At 38.0% G+C, this 17,165-nt stretch overlaps 1 protein-coding gene across 3 annotated transcripts in view; it reads left to right on the top strand.

Annotated features, from left to right (window-relative positions):
* The window catches only part of SH3YL1 (SH3 and SYLF domain containing 1), a 46,656-nt gene extending 30,699 nt beyond the window's left edge, over window positions 1-15,957 (top strand). For all 3 annotated transcript variants that reach the window (XM_082672825.1, XM_082672824.1, XM_082672826.1), the window contains exons 7-10: window positions 513-681; window positions 1,294-1,372; window positions 10,169-10,225; window positions 15,122-15,957. In XM_082672825.1, the coding sequence (XP_082528951.1) occupies window positions 513-681; window positions 1,294-1,372; window positions 10,169-10,225; window positions 15,122-15,312 (496 nt within the window). In that variant the 3' untranslated portion in view covers window positions 15,313-15,957. The remainder of the gene's footprint in view (window positions 1-512; window positions 682-1,293; window positions 1,373-10,168; window positions 10,226-15,121) is intronic.
* Window positions 15,958-17,165: the final 1,208 nt, after the last annotated feature.

Raw genomic sequence — 17,165 nt, 5'->3', positions numbered from 1 at the left:
ACTAAAACAAACATACTTCTTAATCAGTTGCAGGGCTTCTAAACATGCAAGGCATATCCTTACATAATTTTGATACAAATAAACATTTTAAGGAAACTATGTCAGCACCATTTTTATAAGAAACTTAAAAAGTAAAAACCTATAGAGATGTATAGGTATGTGATTGTAATTATATGTGTATTAGTGTTTATATAAATATATGTTTATTATATGCATTTGTGTATAAATATTCTATATATGTTTGTATGTATATATGACGTGCTTTTATATTATTGGGAAAAGCATATAAATATCAGACCATTTATGGTGATTGCCTCTAGAGGTGAGCTTGGAGAGGTGAATTTAGAGGCTTTGACATGGGTTATGGCTTGTAGTTAGTGTTTGAAAAGTCGTATCTATGAAGTGCTATATGTGAGTAAATCACACACACATACACAGTTGTGTGTCCTACATTTAACTCTAGAAAAGATCTATGTCTGCAAAAGAAATGTTCTTAATATATTTCTTATTAGATTTTATTGTCAAGACATTCGAGCTTATGACATTTTATTTGGAGATATACCACGGCCTGCTGAAGCAGAAGATCTTTATGAAATTCTTGATTCTTTTACTGAAAAGTATGAAAATGAAGGACAACGAATCAATGCAAGAAAAGCAGCACGGGAGAGGAAGAAGGCTTCTGTAATCATGCTTGGTTTTTATGTTTTTCTTAGTAGCCACAGAAAATTTCTTTATATAGAACATTCTATCCTTGATATCAGGTTTCTAATAACCTACTACACTTCCCTTTTAATTTCATTAACATAAAGTTCTTGTGAAAATGTCATAAAACCTTGACAGTCATCTATGCAAATTTCAGGAAGCAACATGGTTCTCCGTGATTGCATTTCTGCAAGGATAGAACTTTATAATATTAATTGATAATACTAATAACTGCCGCTAGCCAGGGGCCTTGACGTGCAGAGGGTTTTGTGCGCCTCGTTCGTCCAGTTCCGCACCTTTCGGAGCCGCGTGGCCCCTTCCGGGTCAGCGCATCGCTCTGCTCCACCTGCGCGGTGTCAAAGGTGCCAGGATGAGGGAAGCTTCCGGTTATAGAAGCGCGCCCCAGCCGTCACCCGCGTGTTGTCCAGTTCAACCAGATGTGGCCCAGAGCAGTACGTGTGCTCTGTTAATGAGTGCATAGGATAACGTTTGCCGTGTACACCCACTGTGGGGGGGGGAGCCTTATATGCTCCTAAGTAAAAACAGAGTTTTAAAATCACATGCATTTTTTGTTGTTGTCTTTCCTCCCAGGCTAAAGAATTACCTTCAAAACCATTGTCAAGACCACGGCAATCGTCTGCACAAGCACAGCTCAATTCTGGCTCTCAAAGTAAATATTTGTGTTGCAATTCAAATACATTTATAATTAAGTAATCGTGAAATATTATTAAGAAATCAAGCTACATTTAATGATAGATCTAAAGTCATTACTTTGGTGTCAAATAGAAGAACTAATGAGTATTAAAGAGAGAAAAACAAATGCTCGGTCTCTTCTAAACACACAAGGCAAATTCTCATTCCTGTAATTTGTGAAAATGTCTATTCTCATTCAGAAAATGCTTTTTCCAATTCACAAAGTGATTTATCTTTAAAGTTTTTCTTTTTTTGTCATTTCTTCCAAAGACTATTATCCTGCTAATTTGAAATGGAAACTAAGCCTATTTTTCTCATATACACATAGATTTATATTTCTGAATATTAATTTGACCATACATTCTTGGGAGCTCAGGGTTTCATAAGGTGGTTTTAAAATAGGATAAATTCGTAAAGCACCAGGCTTTTGGCCTTTACACCTCTTTCCATCACTCATTTTTATGACAGTCACTCTTGGAATTCTGCTTTTCATGTATAGAGGTTACCAGTAAATAGCAATATATTAAAGTAGGCAATGTTTCATGTAATAATTAACTGTTCTGCAAGTGGCTTTGGACTGTGGCTTTTGAGAGCACAGTGATGAATCTAACTTACCTCTTGCCTTTAAAGAACTTTCCTTCTAGGAGCAGAGATATCACAGGTGGAAAAGTAACTGCCGTTACTGGAAGGAAGTACACTTGACCCTTGAATAACGCAGAGGTTAGGGACACCAACCCCTCATGCAGTCAAAAGTCCATATATAACTTTTGACTTCCCCAAATAGCCCATTGCTGACTGGAAGCCTTACTGGTACCATGAACAGTTGATTAACACGTATTTTGTATGTTATATGTGTTACATACTATATTCTTATATAAAGTAAGCTAGAAAAAATATTATTAAGAAAATCATAAGGAAAAGAAAATACATTGATCGTACTTTACTGTATTTATTTATACCATAAGTTTACATTGTCTGTTTACAAGATGAATAGTCTGTCAGTACGTACATCAATATTGTCTCATATGATACAAAAAACTGTAAATGTTATATGTATTACTAACACTAGACATAAAAAGTGAAAAGATAGTAGAAAAAGAAATTCGTATTTACAGGTATAATGATTCATGCATTGATGAAAAAGAAGCAGCAATATGACTGCTTCACGGTAGCCTAGGCTGTACGCTAATGAGTGAGAAGTTATGAAATTTGGATAGCACACAGTATTACAGCCATACTGATAATACAGTATTAGAAACATTGTTACATTTTTTAAAAACCACTTACATGCGATGAAGACTGATAGTTTCTCCAATTATGAGAGAGAGAGAGAGGGGCATACGGTACAGCAATGTAATTCTTTGAAAGCCAAGTTATAAAACAGTAAGAAAACTAACACATTATTAATTTTGTATTAAATATGACTCACCTTATGCCTGTGTGAGAATAGGCTATCCACTTCTATACAAGTCTTGCCCAGGATGTTCCACACGATGAACACTTAGGCGATGATGGTGATAACACAAAGACGTCCCATACAATTATTAGATTTTCACATGTGGACATTCACACGTACACCAGGGAAAGTTTATTAACCGAACAGCATGCTGGTTATTTACTGTTCATTAAGTGGAGGTGGATCCTCATAAAGGTCTTCATCCTCCTCCTGCACGTGTTGAGCAGGCTGGAGTGGGGGAGGGCTCGTCTCAGGGGTGGCAGAGGTGGGGGAGGGGTGGGGGAGGGGGAAGCAGGGGAGGCAGGCACACTCAGTGTAACTCCATGGAAATACATCGTAATTTCTGACTGTTGTGCTTTTTCATTTCTCTAAAAGTGGGTCTATAGGATCCCAGTCCTCCTTCCACTGTTTGCTTTACTTTCAGTGCCCATATCCTACAAGTTAAAAGCAGTCTTGAATAATCAGAACCCTCTTCCGGATTGTCTGATGTCAGTTTGTTTCTGGCACTGCTACGTCTTCTTCCTCATCGTCTGGCACTGGTTCAGAAGCTCTCATCTCCATCTAGTCATCTTTTGTTAATTCCTCCAGTGTGGTGTCTATTAGCTTTTGAAATTCTCCAAGATCCCTGTCTTGAAACCCTTCACAGCAACCCTCCGCCCCCATCTCCTTGGCCATATCTACGATCTATTTCATGATTTCCTTGATTGGCTCTGTTGTAAATCCTCTGAAGTCATGCACGACATCTGGAACAGTTTTCTCCAGCAGAAGTTTATTGTTTCAGGCTTGATGGCTTTCATGACTTTTCCTATAAGCAATAGCATCTTCAGTGGCGTAATCCTTCCAGACTTTCATAATGTTCTCTCTATAGGCGTTTTCTTCCATAGCATCAACAGTTCTTTCTGTAGAGTACCATGTGTGATGAGAGCCTTTAAAGGTCTTGATGATCTCCTGATCTAGAGGCTGGAAATACAGACGTTGTGTTTGAGGCCAAGTACACAACTTGGTGGTCTACTCATGGAGTTGAACTCATGGGGCTCTGGGGGGCCAGGGGCATTGTCCAATATCAAAAGAATTTAAAAGGCAGTCCCTTACTGGCAAGGCACTTCCTGATTTCAGGGACCAATCCAGCAAAAGGATTCTTACGATCCAGGCCTTCTTTCTGTACAACCCAAAGATGGGCAGCTTACGTTTATCTTTTCCCTTCCAGGTTTGGGGTTTAGCAGTTCTGTAGATGAGGGCAGTCCTGATCATAAACTCCACTGCCTGTGCACAAAGGAGCAGAGTTGGTCTATCCCTTCCTGCCTTAAATCCTGATGCTCGCTTTTCTTCCTTCCTAATAAATGTCCTTGGTTGCATTTTTCTTTCCCAGGATAGGGTCGTTTCGTCTGCATTAAAAACCTGTTCAGGCAGATGTCCTATCGCCTCAATGATTTTCTTAATGGCATCTGGGAACTTGTCTGCTGCCTCTTGGTCAGCAGAAGGTGCTTCTCCTGTTATCTTGACAGTATTTAAGCAGATAATTTACTAAAATTATCAAGCCAGCCTTTGCTGGCATTTGATTCTCCAGCTTTAGATCCTTCACCTTCTTTTTGCTTTAAGCTCTCATATAATGACTTTGCTTGTTCTCAAATCATATTAGAGTCGATAGCAATCCTGCACCCACATAAAAACTGCATTTTTAATACAAGATGAAAAGATATTTCACCAAAGACGCAAAAGGTTTCTGCGCCTGTCGGTGTAGCTGTGGCCGCAGCTTCATGAATTTCCTTTTCTTTAAAAAAAAATTGTTTTTTGATGTGGACCATTTTTACAGTCTTTATTGAATTTGTTACAATATTGTTTCTGCTTTATGTTTTGGTTTTTTGGCCACGAGGCATGTGGGATCTTAGCTCCCCAACCAGGGATCCAACCCGCAACCCCTGCATTGGAAGGTGAAGTCTTAACCACTGGACCGCCAGGGAAGTCCCTCCTTTTCATCTTTTACAGCGGTACTTACACTGAATTTATTTATGTTGGAATAGTGGGGAGCTGCAGCTGCAGACCTCGATTTACAGTATACATCAAGCAGTTCAGCTTTTGCTTGTAATGACTTTTCTCTGCTTCTTGGAAGCACTTCCAGGACCACTAGTGGCACTTTGTATGGGTCCCATGGTGTTATTCAAGGTTTACAGTATCATACTAAATACAATGGAAAATACACCCGAACCATGAAAGAGAACTTATTACAGTGATACACAGTTTACTGGAGAGATTGCTCCTCATGTGGAGATGATTACTTGCAACACTCAGCTCACCGTAGCGCTATAGCAACAGGAGGTGGCGCACTGTTACCGTAGTGCGGTATGTACATTTATGCGTGCACATAAGTATGTTCATTTATGCACTTATGACTTAATACTGCAGGCTTACATTTGTTCACATTTCTCTCCACTGCAGATAGTGCCATGTATGGTCTGTAAGTGTGTGTGTCCATAAGTTTTGATAATTTTAACTTTTAGTAAAAGATTTGGGCATATGTTATCATAGCAAATGATAAAATAGACTAGTATCTACATAAATTCCATGCATTCATGACACACCTAACTTTTTCTTAATTCTTTTGATATTTCTAGGTTGTGCATTTCATCTGTGAGTTTTTTCAAATTGTGGCAAATCTCAGACAAATTTTCCAATGTATTTATCGGGAAAAAACCACGTATAAGAGGACCCACACAGTCCAAACCCATGTTATTCAAGGGTCAACAGCGTATGATAAGTTCTGGGAGGAGGGGACTGGAAGTGTCAAAGTGCTGCCGAGGGCACGGAGCCCGTTCTGCCCCTCCCCCTCCGTGCTCTGTATCCATTTGCCCAGTTTTCATGCTGGAAGGAAGTACAGTTGAGAATTGGGCGTGAAACATGACTCATAGCCCTTATATTGATTCCTGGCTGTGCCTTTAGCTTAAATTCACCCCTTCCAGGAAGATCCTCAGGAACAGACCTGTTCTTCTGTATGACCCACCCCCGCCCCCGCCCTAGCAACTTACTCTGTGTCCCGTTCTGCTGGGGTGCTGCCTTCTTCTGTCAAACGGGATAGTCTATTTTTCATTCATGTTGTGGTGATTCATTTGTTTACCCTCTTACTTTCAGTAGTAAGATGTGAGAGCGTTGAATCTATTTTTATTGATGTTTTAGATCTGAGTGATTACCTAAAATCTGACCCATGTGTATACTTTAAAATACATAGTGTTTCTAAAATTTCCTTGCTAAGAGAATAGGTATCTGTATCATGCTGACATAAAAATCCTGTTCGTCCTCAATATCAATTCCTTGTCAGTGTAGATTAAAAAGCTACTTACCTTATCTCGAGAAGCTCCTCTCACCTGACAATGGAAAAATCTTGGAAGATTTGTTTCTCATGCATATTCTTCCTGAGCATGTATTTTAAAATCTCACCATCATCTTTGGTCACTGGATCCCCTACTCCAGCCAGCCTTGGCTTGTCTGTTTCCCACAGTGATCTCGTGTCTTCTGATCTGTCGATCTGTGTCGGCAGGGGCTGCTCTCCCTATTTTTCGCAGTGTCCTTGCCAGCTCACCTTCTTGCCTGTGCACGTTTCTGCAAACTCAACTCTATTCACCATATGTCCTTGTGAATACTCTCCTTCTTCCTTGACTTTTTAGCTGCATTATTTGTTGCTCGATTCCTATTTTTTTCACATGCTCATCACTTTTTCTCATGCAGCGTATCATCCCCAGTTGCGAACACCCATTTTTTATTCAATAAAAGGAAAATTTTAAACTGGTATCTATTTTCAACCTTTTATTTTAAACCTGACCTATTCTTAAGTTCTTTATTAAAAAATGAAATCTTAATTTTTTATATATCCTCACATATATAATTTTATATAAGTACATACGTGGTTCATAAATATGGTTTTTGAAAGCATTTTTTTTCTTTTTCTTTTGGGACTCATTCCCTTTTTCCCATTTCTCCTCTGTCTTAACTTGCACGGCACCCTCTTCCATACTCATCCCAGCACACCCATGTGAACAACAGGAGTGATATTTTTCTCCATGTTTCTATATTCCTACACGTGGGCACGTGTGCAAACACGTAGATACGCATAGGCAGAATATTTTGCTGTTGTCTCACAAAAATGCTGTCTTATTATTTATGCTTTACTATAGCTTGTTTGTTTGTGGGTTATTTGTTCCTTTTGCTCAACAACACCTCATGGAAATCCCTGAATCAACTGATACAACTCTAATTCTTTTTAAAGGCTATTTAACATTCCATCGTGTAGATGTACATATTTTATTCAGCCACTCTCTTACTGATAGATATTAACTTTCAGTTTTTTTCCCATGCTGAGCAATGCCACAATTAATATCTTTTAAAGTTAAGTTGTCTACAACATTGGCACTTCTTAAAAGATAAATACCAGGAACGGACATGACAGGTCAAAGGATATATTTTTAAATTTTTAACAGATTTAGTAGATTGCTTTTTAAAAGTTTTTACTACTGCAGAGTCTCATTAGCCATTCCCCACCATATGCACTCCCCACCATGTGCACCGCCATCATATACCTACACTCCCTGCTATGTACACCCGCCACCGTAACATTCCTCCCCATATTCATTCCTCATCACTGTTAATGTTGGAGTGTCTTGAGGTGTTTACAAGTCTGAGGGTTGGTTATATCTCCTTGTTAATTGGATAGTTTTTGTCCCTATTAGTGATTTAAATATTTTTTCATACTATTGCTGGTGTTTGGAATTTAATCTTGTCTGAAAAGTCTCTTTATTTCATTGGTTAATTTTTTGCTATTGGAATATTTGTTGCATTTTCAGCCTGTAGGAGTGCTTTGTAATATTAAGGGCTTTGTCATTTGGATGACAGTTTATTTTTCTACATGTATCATTTGTCTGTTGATCTTATTTCTCATGTATTTTACTATATGAAAGTTTTAATTTTTATGTAAAAATATATCTGTCACCTATTTTCATAGGTTTGTATTTTTTAGTCAGGGTTAAGGACTTCCCTCCTATACAAGATTGCATTCACGGTATCCTAAATTTTCTTGCAGTGGTTTCTTCTTGCAGTTAGTGGATACTTAACTCTTCATATACTTTAAGATCATTTTACCAATACTCCCCTCGACCCCCAATATGCAATTCTAGTTGAAGTAATATTATGTACTTACATGAATTCTGTGATTTTTATATTAATTACAATAACATTACATACAATAACATTACAATAACATTACATTACATTACTTGGCATTTTTATGATAATCTTCCTATTTTATGCTTTCCATTTGTTGAGATATTATTTTATGTCTTTCCTAAGATTTCATAGTTTCTGTGCCTTTCTTGTTAAATTTATTCCTAAATACTTTGTGATTTTGGTTTGCTGTGTTGAATGGAATGTACTTTCCCATTTATATTTCAGAGTGCTTATTTTAATAGTTGAGAAAGTCTTAATTTGCATATATTTTGTCTTATATATGATCACCAACCCCAAATCTCTTGTTTATAGTCAGTTGTTAAAAATAGATTCTCTGGTATTTGTACCCTCTTCCCCACCTTGCCAATGCTTATTTCTATATTTTTCTGTTCATAAACTTCTGAGGCCACTGGCCTTCAAAGTGGTGTACCTCTGTCCTTAGGGGGAACACAGAGACTGTGAAAGGGCACCTGGGCATAGGTAATTTAAGAGATACAGTTTACAGATGACCAGTTTCCACACATGTTCTTTCTTAAAGCCAGTCCAAGTGAGAACATGATGTTCAGGCTACCCTCTCTCTCTTCTGTCCTTTCACGGTACTTTTTTTTCACACTTGAATAAGAAAAGCAAACCCCAAACCATCTTAATCATACTACAGTACATTGTCCCCAAAATGAAAGAACAATGATCCAGTGTGAAATATGGGTGTTAACGTTGGTATAGTTAGTTAAGTCTGATGAGCAGTAAATACTTTGTAGATTAGGTGATTTACATTTTTTTTTTTTTTTTTGCTTTCAACAAAACTGAAGAGAGACCTAATGGCACTGTTATCTGAATTTATAATAAGAATAGTAATTAATATTATCATTATATATTAATTATTTTAAAAATCACATAGCTACTTATCACCAAAATAAAAAATTGTAATAGTATATTATTTCATAAGTAATATTTTATTATTGCTATTGTTTTGATGATAGATAACTATGCAGTTTTTTTTACCTCTATCTTAGAAGGGACATAAAAAAATTCTGTTACGTTCCTATAAAATATCTCTTTCTTGCCCTCTCTAGTTTTTATAACAACCAGCTTCCTTAACACCTAACACCTATATCTTTAAAAAAGAACACTGAAATACAATTTTATGTTGAAACTATGTCATTCCAGAAATAATACTCATCCCGTGTATATGAACTAATTTTTAAAAGTCTTGTCCACTTATTGAGATGCATTTCAAATAACCTTTTACTTTCCTGTTTAGTAAATTAACAAATTCATACTATATTTAAAGTTTTGATCAATGTGTGCTAATAATGATTATGATAACTCAATCTATAAGAAATTATTTAATAGGTGATCGTGTTACATAAAATACAATTTTAAAAGTAAATTTATGTACAAATTTGTAGTGTAGACACTTACATAAAGTACAATATTAATACATTGCTAGAAAATCTTTGGGACAAATTAAATGAAAATATGATTTGAAGGTTAAAAATGAAAAACATCTTGTTGATTTTCTTTAATGAATGCTGATAGGTTCAGATCACTATCATATTTAGATCCTTTTATCCACAAAGGGAGTGAGATGAATGTTTAAGTAATTGATATTGAAATATGCTAAAAAGTACACCCTTAAGCTTACAGTTAACAATTTTAGGTATCAATTTAAAAACATACAAGTGAATACTTGCTGTTTAAAAATTACTTTAGATGTTAAACAAGCAAGAATGTCTGAAAATCACTGGCTTGGGGATTACAAACTTTGCTTATTCAGGTATTTTCTGGAAAAAGAGGTGTCTGTATTTTTCATGAATGTGTAATTGCAAGGCCATGAGTTGTAGTTTATGTGCGTCTGGTCATACGGCTATCAGATATTTACCATCTGCCTTACGTTTGGTCTATTTTCGGGTAGAAAATAGGAATACCTGAGGAATATTCAGGTATTCCTCTTGATTTAAAGATGATAAAATAATGATATTTCTATCAGAGTGATTTAAAATATTTGCTTAACGAGAACAAGCTTTGACATTCTTGGGTATTTTATATACTAATAAATTTTCTAAATGTTCCCCCTCTTTTATTTATCTATTTACTTTTTTTCAGGTAACAGAAATGAATATAATCTCTATCCTGAACTTTCCAGCTACCGGGAGAGAGTTGGTAAATGAAAATATCTCTGTTTTACAAATGATTCACAACCATCTTATAATCACGAACTTCCTAGTTTGTGATTATAATCTGGCAGCTTGTGAAAATATCTGGGAAGTTGTTTAGCGCCGCTTCTTTGATTTATGGGATATCCACGTTATCTTGAGAAGCACTTCATTTAAAACATGCTTTGGGGCTTCCCTGGTGGCGCAGTGGTTGAGAGTCCGCCTGCCGATGCAGGGGACACGGGTTCGTGTCCCGGTCCGGGAAGATGGGCCCGTGAGCCATGGCCGCTGGGCCTGCGCGTCCAGAGCCTGTGCTCCGCAACGGGAGAGGCCACAGCAGTGAGAGGCCCGGGTACCGAAAAAAAACAAAAACAAACATGCTCTACACAGTTAGAATGATTAAACTTGATAAGGTCAACAGACAGGCTGGACTTGCTTGGTGAAGGGGGCCCATCGGGACCTGAGGGATAAGGGACATTAGCTACAATTGAGCCGAGGCTGTGGTCCACCCCCGCCCCCCAATGTGGATCACCCCCAAGAAGGCCTTGGCAAAGTGACTCTGGGAAGTAGGGTTCCTTTTCTCAGATTTCTCTGAAGTCTGTACCTGTAGTATAGATGCCTAATAAATATTAGAAATATCTCTTAAAAAGCAATAAGGGAAAATGTCTAATAAGAAGAAACAAAACCCTAACTGGGCTCTGGAGACAGAGGCTCCGACTTACAGCCAATACTCTCATTCACTGGCTGTGTGATCCAAACACAATGTTACTTCCCATGGTTGGGTGGGTGGTTGGGTTTTGCTTTTATATTTGAGGGTAGGACAAGTTAAGTGGTATAAACAGTACGTAATAAGTTAATATAAATATTTATTTTAGTTCTTTCTCAAAATATAAGAGTTTTGAAGAAGAAAATGTAAGGAAAGATTTAAAGTCTATTTAAAAAGTAAATCTTACTTTACATTACCGTGTGAAACGGTTAAATTCTTACCAAGGGCTTCCTTACACCTGGTCTATCAGCCTTGCAGGGAAAAGTCACAACCCACAGTCCTCAGGCTCGAGCTGAAAACCCATTTGAGCGGGACATCTGGCTCCCCACAGCCTGTCCCATGCCCACAGACGAGCTGCAATTTTGCCCGGGCATAACGATAATTCTCCAGATTGTACGTACTTTTGCTTTGCACCCTTTGGAAGCTCCAAACCACCTTGTCATCTGGCCTCTCGGTGAAACAAGCCTTGAGCGTCCACAGCCCTGTTTACTGGGGTGTTTTGTAACTGAAGGTCTGTACCTCCTCGGTCAGCCTCCATCATCCTCTTCTCATCCACCCCACGACTGTCAGTGACACTTTGGGCACAGTGGGCGGCTCTCTCTTGTGGGGCTGTCCTGTGCTGTGCGGATTTCAGCAGTACCCATGCACTAAGCCCACTCGATGCCCCCTCCCCAGGGGGTGTGACAACCATAAAAGGCCCAGACTTTGCCTTTTGAGAACCGCTGGTCTGGTGGCCTCGCCTGGTAGCCTCATCCGGCTCACTCGCCATTGACCCTTACACTCCTACAGAGGACACGGTCACCAAAGTTATAGACGCCACACGTAGCCTGGAGGGGCATGGCGCTAGGATCAAGTCAGCCGCCCGGCTCATCACTGCAGTGAATGTGAAGCAAGGCATCGCTGTGTTCTCTTATTTCTGGTTGCTTCTTGAAGGGGAACTTCCAAAGGCTGAGATTCTTCTGAGTCATGTCTTGGGCCAGATGTGTCGGCTGCATATGGGTTACGTCACGCAGGCTCCGCTGAGAAGTAAAGTAGCAGCATCCCGCGGGCGCAGACCTGCTAATTATGAGCCTCAGAGCAGCTGCCAGTCGCCAAAGCTGATTGTAATCTGGTTCCTGTCAAGCGTAGCCCTGAGTTGGGAGAGAAAAATAACCTCTATTTGAATTAAACTTGAATATTTTGCTGAAAATGGTCAATTGCTTCAGAGATCCTCCAGATTCTTTTGAGTGCAGGAATATAAAACTTGAAGGCATCTACTGCTCAGAAGGAAGGCGTCTGTGAACGCTGGCTGCTATAGTGACCCAGTGGGCTTTGCGTCCGTGGTTTCCAGGGTGGTCTCCCTTCCTGGAAGAACATATCTCCTTGGCTCACCTTTCCTAATGAAGTATTTTGTGGGCATTAAACTTCTCCTTATGGAAATTATCACAACTATTTACAGTAAAGAGGAACTTTAAGTCATTTTGAGCTTATTGAAGAACAAGCTAGCAGCAGGGCATGGCACTGGCCTGTGAACTGGTCCCTCCTGGGAGCACCTGCCCTTACTCGGCCGGGCTCACTCCTTCGTTTTCATGTGAACGAACTTTGCCAACGACCCCTCAACTCCCGACTCTTCTACGCTCCTGCCAGGAGGTAGAGGGATTTGCCTGGCTGGTGAGTTGGCTGAGGAATCTGGCACCCCTCTGTCGGCCTGTCTTAGCCACACTCTTCACTAGCTCTACCAGCCACGACACCTCCCTCTCTGCCTCACCTCTGTTCGAAACTCAGGTGGGAAGAGGAGCGTTGACCGTTGGCGTCCTCAAACCCAGCAGCACCGCCTTGTCCTCTGCTGCAACTCAGAGCCATCTGCTTTGCCCTTATACCCATCTTTCCCATTATCTTATTTGGAAACCGCAATTCAGAGGCAATGGCAACCCCTGGTCGGGGGGCAGGGATTGAACCAAGTCTGTGATCCCCTCTGTCTTTTCTTTAGGTCATAACATCTTTCTTCCTCTAACTTATTCATCATAAAAGATATTTCTAAAACTGCTAAAAACAAATTCAGTTATCAGTGATTACTAGGGGTCCTCAGCATCGGATGTTCTCATTATTTGCACAGTCTGGATAACTCAGTGATGCAGGCAAATATACTAGTTCTCCTTGAAAGTCTGCCTGACAAAAGCAAAATGCACTGGTGAACCTGAGTTCAGTCTGTTGGATGCAATTTCAGACTCATGGTTGCTGAGGACCTGGGGTGTAATCTCAGCAGTGATTAAGATTGCCTGGAGACAGACTTCCAGATTCAGATCTCCCCGCCTTGGGCAAATCACTTCACGTCTGCAAGTCTCAGGTTCATATTCTGTGAAGTGGCGATGCGGGAGCTGCCTCCTAGGAAGTGCGGGACGAGGGTGCTCATCCCAGTGCCCGGCTCGGGCTACAGGAGCTGCTCTTATCATAGCCACACCGAATGACACCTGTTATCATGTTGGTCACCATTCCTATGCATCTCTGATTTTGTAATCAGTGCTACAAATGTGTACATGTATGGCAGCTAAGATGGCTCTGGCTTCCAGAACATTCCCTGATATTCACAAGCACTCTCTTTTTACGTGCTTCTTTCTATTATCCGAAACGTCTGGGAGACAAGAGGGGGAGGAAGAGTTACTCAAGGGTTTTCATTAATTAAGTTCGGTTAATTGAGATTGAGCTTTATATATGGAGGTCATAAATGTAATTATTGATATAGGAAAATAGTTTTCAGAATGATTTTTTTCTTTAACATTAACTTACGTTCTTCTGATCTAATCACAGTGAGGCATGGCATTTCTGCACGTCCCATCTCAATGTAGTATTATAGCTACTTTTCAAAGTACATAGTAACGACTGTTCATTCATGTGTTAGTAGTCATTTAACGGGTTTTGATTTTATCCAGACTATATCAAAATTTTATTCTTTTAATGACACACTTTTAATCTTATTTCTTAAAATTAACAGGTTAAAAGTAAATACAGTATAAAATATAAAAATATACAGAACTTTTCTATTTTATAGAGAAAAACTGTACCAGTAATACCGCTAATATAATTACATTAGCTATTATTAAAGTGATTCCTTTAGGAGAACTCAACTACACGGTGCGCGCTTTATTGAAAGAGCTCTGGCCCCATCTTGTGTGAGATACACATTCAGTGCTTCAGTAAATGTAGTTTAACTAGAGTGTTGACTATTTTCATTTCTTACTAATAGTCCAAGGTCACTTTATTTTTTCTTATTATAGTATTATAGGCTCAAATAAGTAACTGGATTTAGAATTTGGTTATTTATATTTTCAGTACAACTGTACTGAGATGCATTTAACAAGCATCTAATTGCACAAAATTATACGAAACATGGAAATGCCAAATTCCATGTAGCTGAGTACCCAGAAGGTATCTGTTTCTTTATATTTATTATGATGCTATACAGTTTGTAATATTTAATGTCTTTTACTCATGTTACCCCCTCAATTCTCAAGGTATTTTTTTCCCAATATGGGTTGAAGTTCTGGTTAAATATATGTAGACATGCTTCTTGATGTGCTAATTTGAATTTCATCTCTCTTTTGAGAGAAAGGATCAAGTAAGTACAGAAATGAAAATAGCCGTAAAAGCCTGGGGAAAAGAAGTGTCTACTGATGAATCAGCAAATGCATCCAAGTTGGAATCCTCATTATCGATGACCACAGAGCACGGTTTTTAAATTGAATCTTTTATGATACAATCAAGTGCATAAATATCATCTTTTATCTAATAGCTATAATTCATTGAAGCTACCATGACTATTCTATTAAAATTGGAAAAACAATAATATTATCTTATAGTTTATTCAAAATTTAAACAATTATAACCACAAATATTTGCCAAACACATATTTAAGTACATAGCAATATGCAGTTTGACTTGTGTGGATTTAGGAAATGTTATTACCAAATATTTACTCTTTACAAAGAAGAAAAGCATAAGTTTAATAAAATGATGAAAATCACACAGACCATGTGCTGTGAGTTCTGCTGGCCTCCGACATCAGAATACCAAGCCCTGAGTTGTTAATTTATATCTTACCTACACATACTTCCAGTTTTTCTCATAAAAATGTGAATAAATGCTTTTTTCTTGTTTTAGGCAATTTGAACCAACCTCTTGAAGTGACAGCACTATATTCTTTTGAAGGACAACAGCCAGGAGATTTGAATTTTCAAGCTGGAGACAGAATCACAGTTATATCAAAAACAGATTCACATTTTGATTGGTGGGAAGGAAACCTTCGAGGTCAAACTGGCATTTTTCCAGCCAACTATGTTACCATGAATTAAAGTTTATATTATTTTCTTCTTTGAGAATTACAAAAAAATTATTACTACACTGGCAGGATTTACTCTTCAGCTAAACAATGTTTAGTATAAGTTTAAAAACACTTCTGTTTATTCTGTAAACTTTTATCCAGTATGTAAAAGATTTTGTTTATATATGTAGATATAGATATATATAGTTACATATCTTTAAATACTTTCCACTGATTTTTATCACATATACTATTTAATAGTTTAATATCCTCTAATTTATATGGTCACATTTCTTTTGTGTTCATTTTCAAACATCACTAAACATCTGATTTGGCTAGGTATATGATGACTATTTTATCTGGAGAATCTTAAGGATAGGGGCATCAATACCAATTTATATATTTGCAAAGTGACTAGAAAAGAATAAATCAGCTTAAATAGTGTATTAAGTAATACTTAGAGTTGTAGGTATTAACTAGAATATTAATCCTTAAAAATTATCTCTATACCTTCAAAAATTGTATGTAAGAAACACGCTATGACAAAGAAATTCAACCCCTATGCATTAAAAAAAGATGTCATCTGTTAACTTTCCTTCTTTATGAGGTTACGCTTGTTCATTGGTAGCAGTAGAATAAAGTTATGTTGATATGGTTCCATTGTCCCTAAATAAATGTTTTTAAAATGTGAAGTTAATGTCTTGATTTTGTTTTTCTTATTTTCTTTTTGTAAAGTAACCAGAGGTCTGTGGTTGGTCTGGATGTTAAAACCCACCTCCATGACTATGCTACTGACCTCTTTTTTTCAGCTTTATTAATATATAATTGACAAAGTTGTACAATATTTAAAGGGTACAACATGATGCTTTGAAATACATATGCATTGCGAAAGGATCCCCACTTAGTTAATTAACACATCCATCATCTCACATATTTACTTTTTTGTGGGTGTGAGAACACTTAAGTTCTACTCTCTCAGCAAATTTCAGTTGTGCGATGCAATATCATCAACCATAGTCACCGTGCTGTACACTAGATCCCCAGAACATATTCGTCTTAGAAACTGGAAGTTTGTATTCTTTGACCAACATCTCTTAATTTCCCCCACCTCCTGACCCCTGGTAACCACAAATCAACTCTCTGTTTCTAGGAGTTTGGCTTTTTTAGCTTCCCATATGAGATCGTACACTATTTGTCTTTCTCTGACTGACTTATTTCACTTAGCATAATACCCTCAAGTTCCATCCATATTGCCGCAAATTCCAGGATTTTCTGCTTTTATTTATATACGCCACATTTTCTTTGTCCATTCATCCGTTGATGGGCACTTAGGGTTTTCTACATATAATAACATGCCATCTGCAAACAGAGATAACCTTACTTCTTCCTTTCCAATTTGTATGCTTTTCATTTATTTTTCTTGCCTAATTGCTCTAGCTAGGGCTTCCAGTACTATGCTGAATAGAAGTGGTGACAGTGGGCATCCTGATCTTGGAGGGAAATTTTTCACATTTTCACCGTTGAGTATGATGTTATCTGTGGGCTGGCCATATATGAGCATGTTGTTTAGTATCCACATATTTGTGAATTTTCCAGTTTTCTTCTTATAGTAGATTTCTAGTTTCATATCACTGTGGTCAGAAAAGATGCTTGATGTGATTTCAACATTAAATTTATAAAGACCTGTTTTGCACCTAACATAGGCTCTATCCTGGAGAATGTTCCATGTGCACTTGAGAAGAATGTGTATTCTTCTGCTATTGGTCTAACATGTTATTTAAAGACAATGTTTCTTTATTGATTTTCTGTCTGGATGATCTATCTATTGGTGAAAGTGGGGTATCAAAGTACCCCACTATTATTGTATTGCTGTCTATTTCCGCT

This window comes from Grampus griseus (genome assembly GCF_964374135.1).
Source record: "Grampus griseus genome assembly, chromosome: 15".
Lineage (NCBI taxonomy): Eukaryota > Metazoa > Chordata > Mammalia > Artiodactyla > Delphinidae > Grampus > Grampus griseus.
Note: the sequence above shows the minus strand (reverse complement) of the source record. Positions and strands in the feature narration are given on the sequence as shown.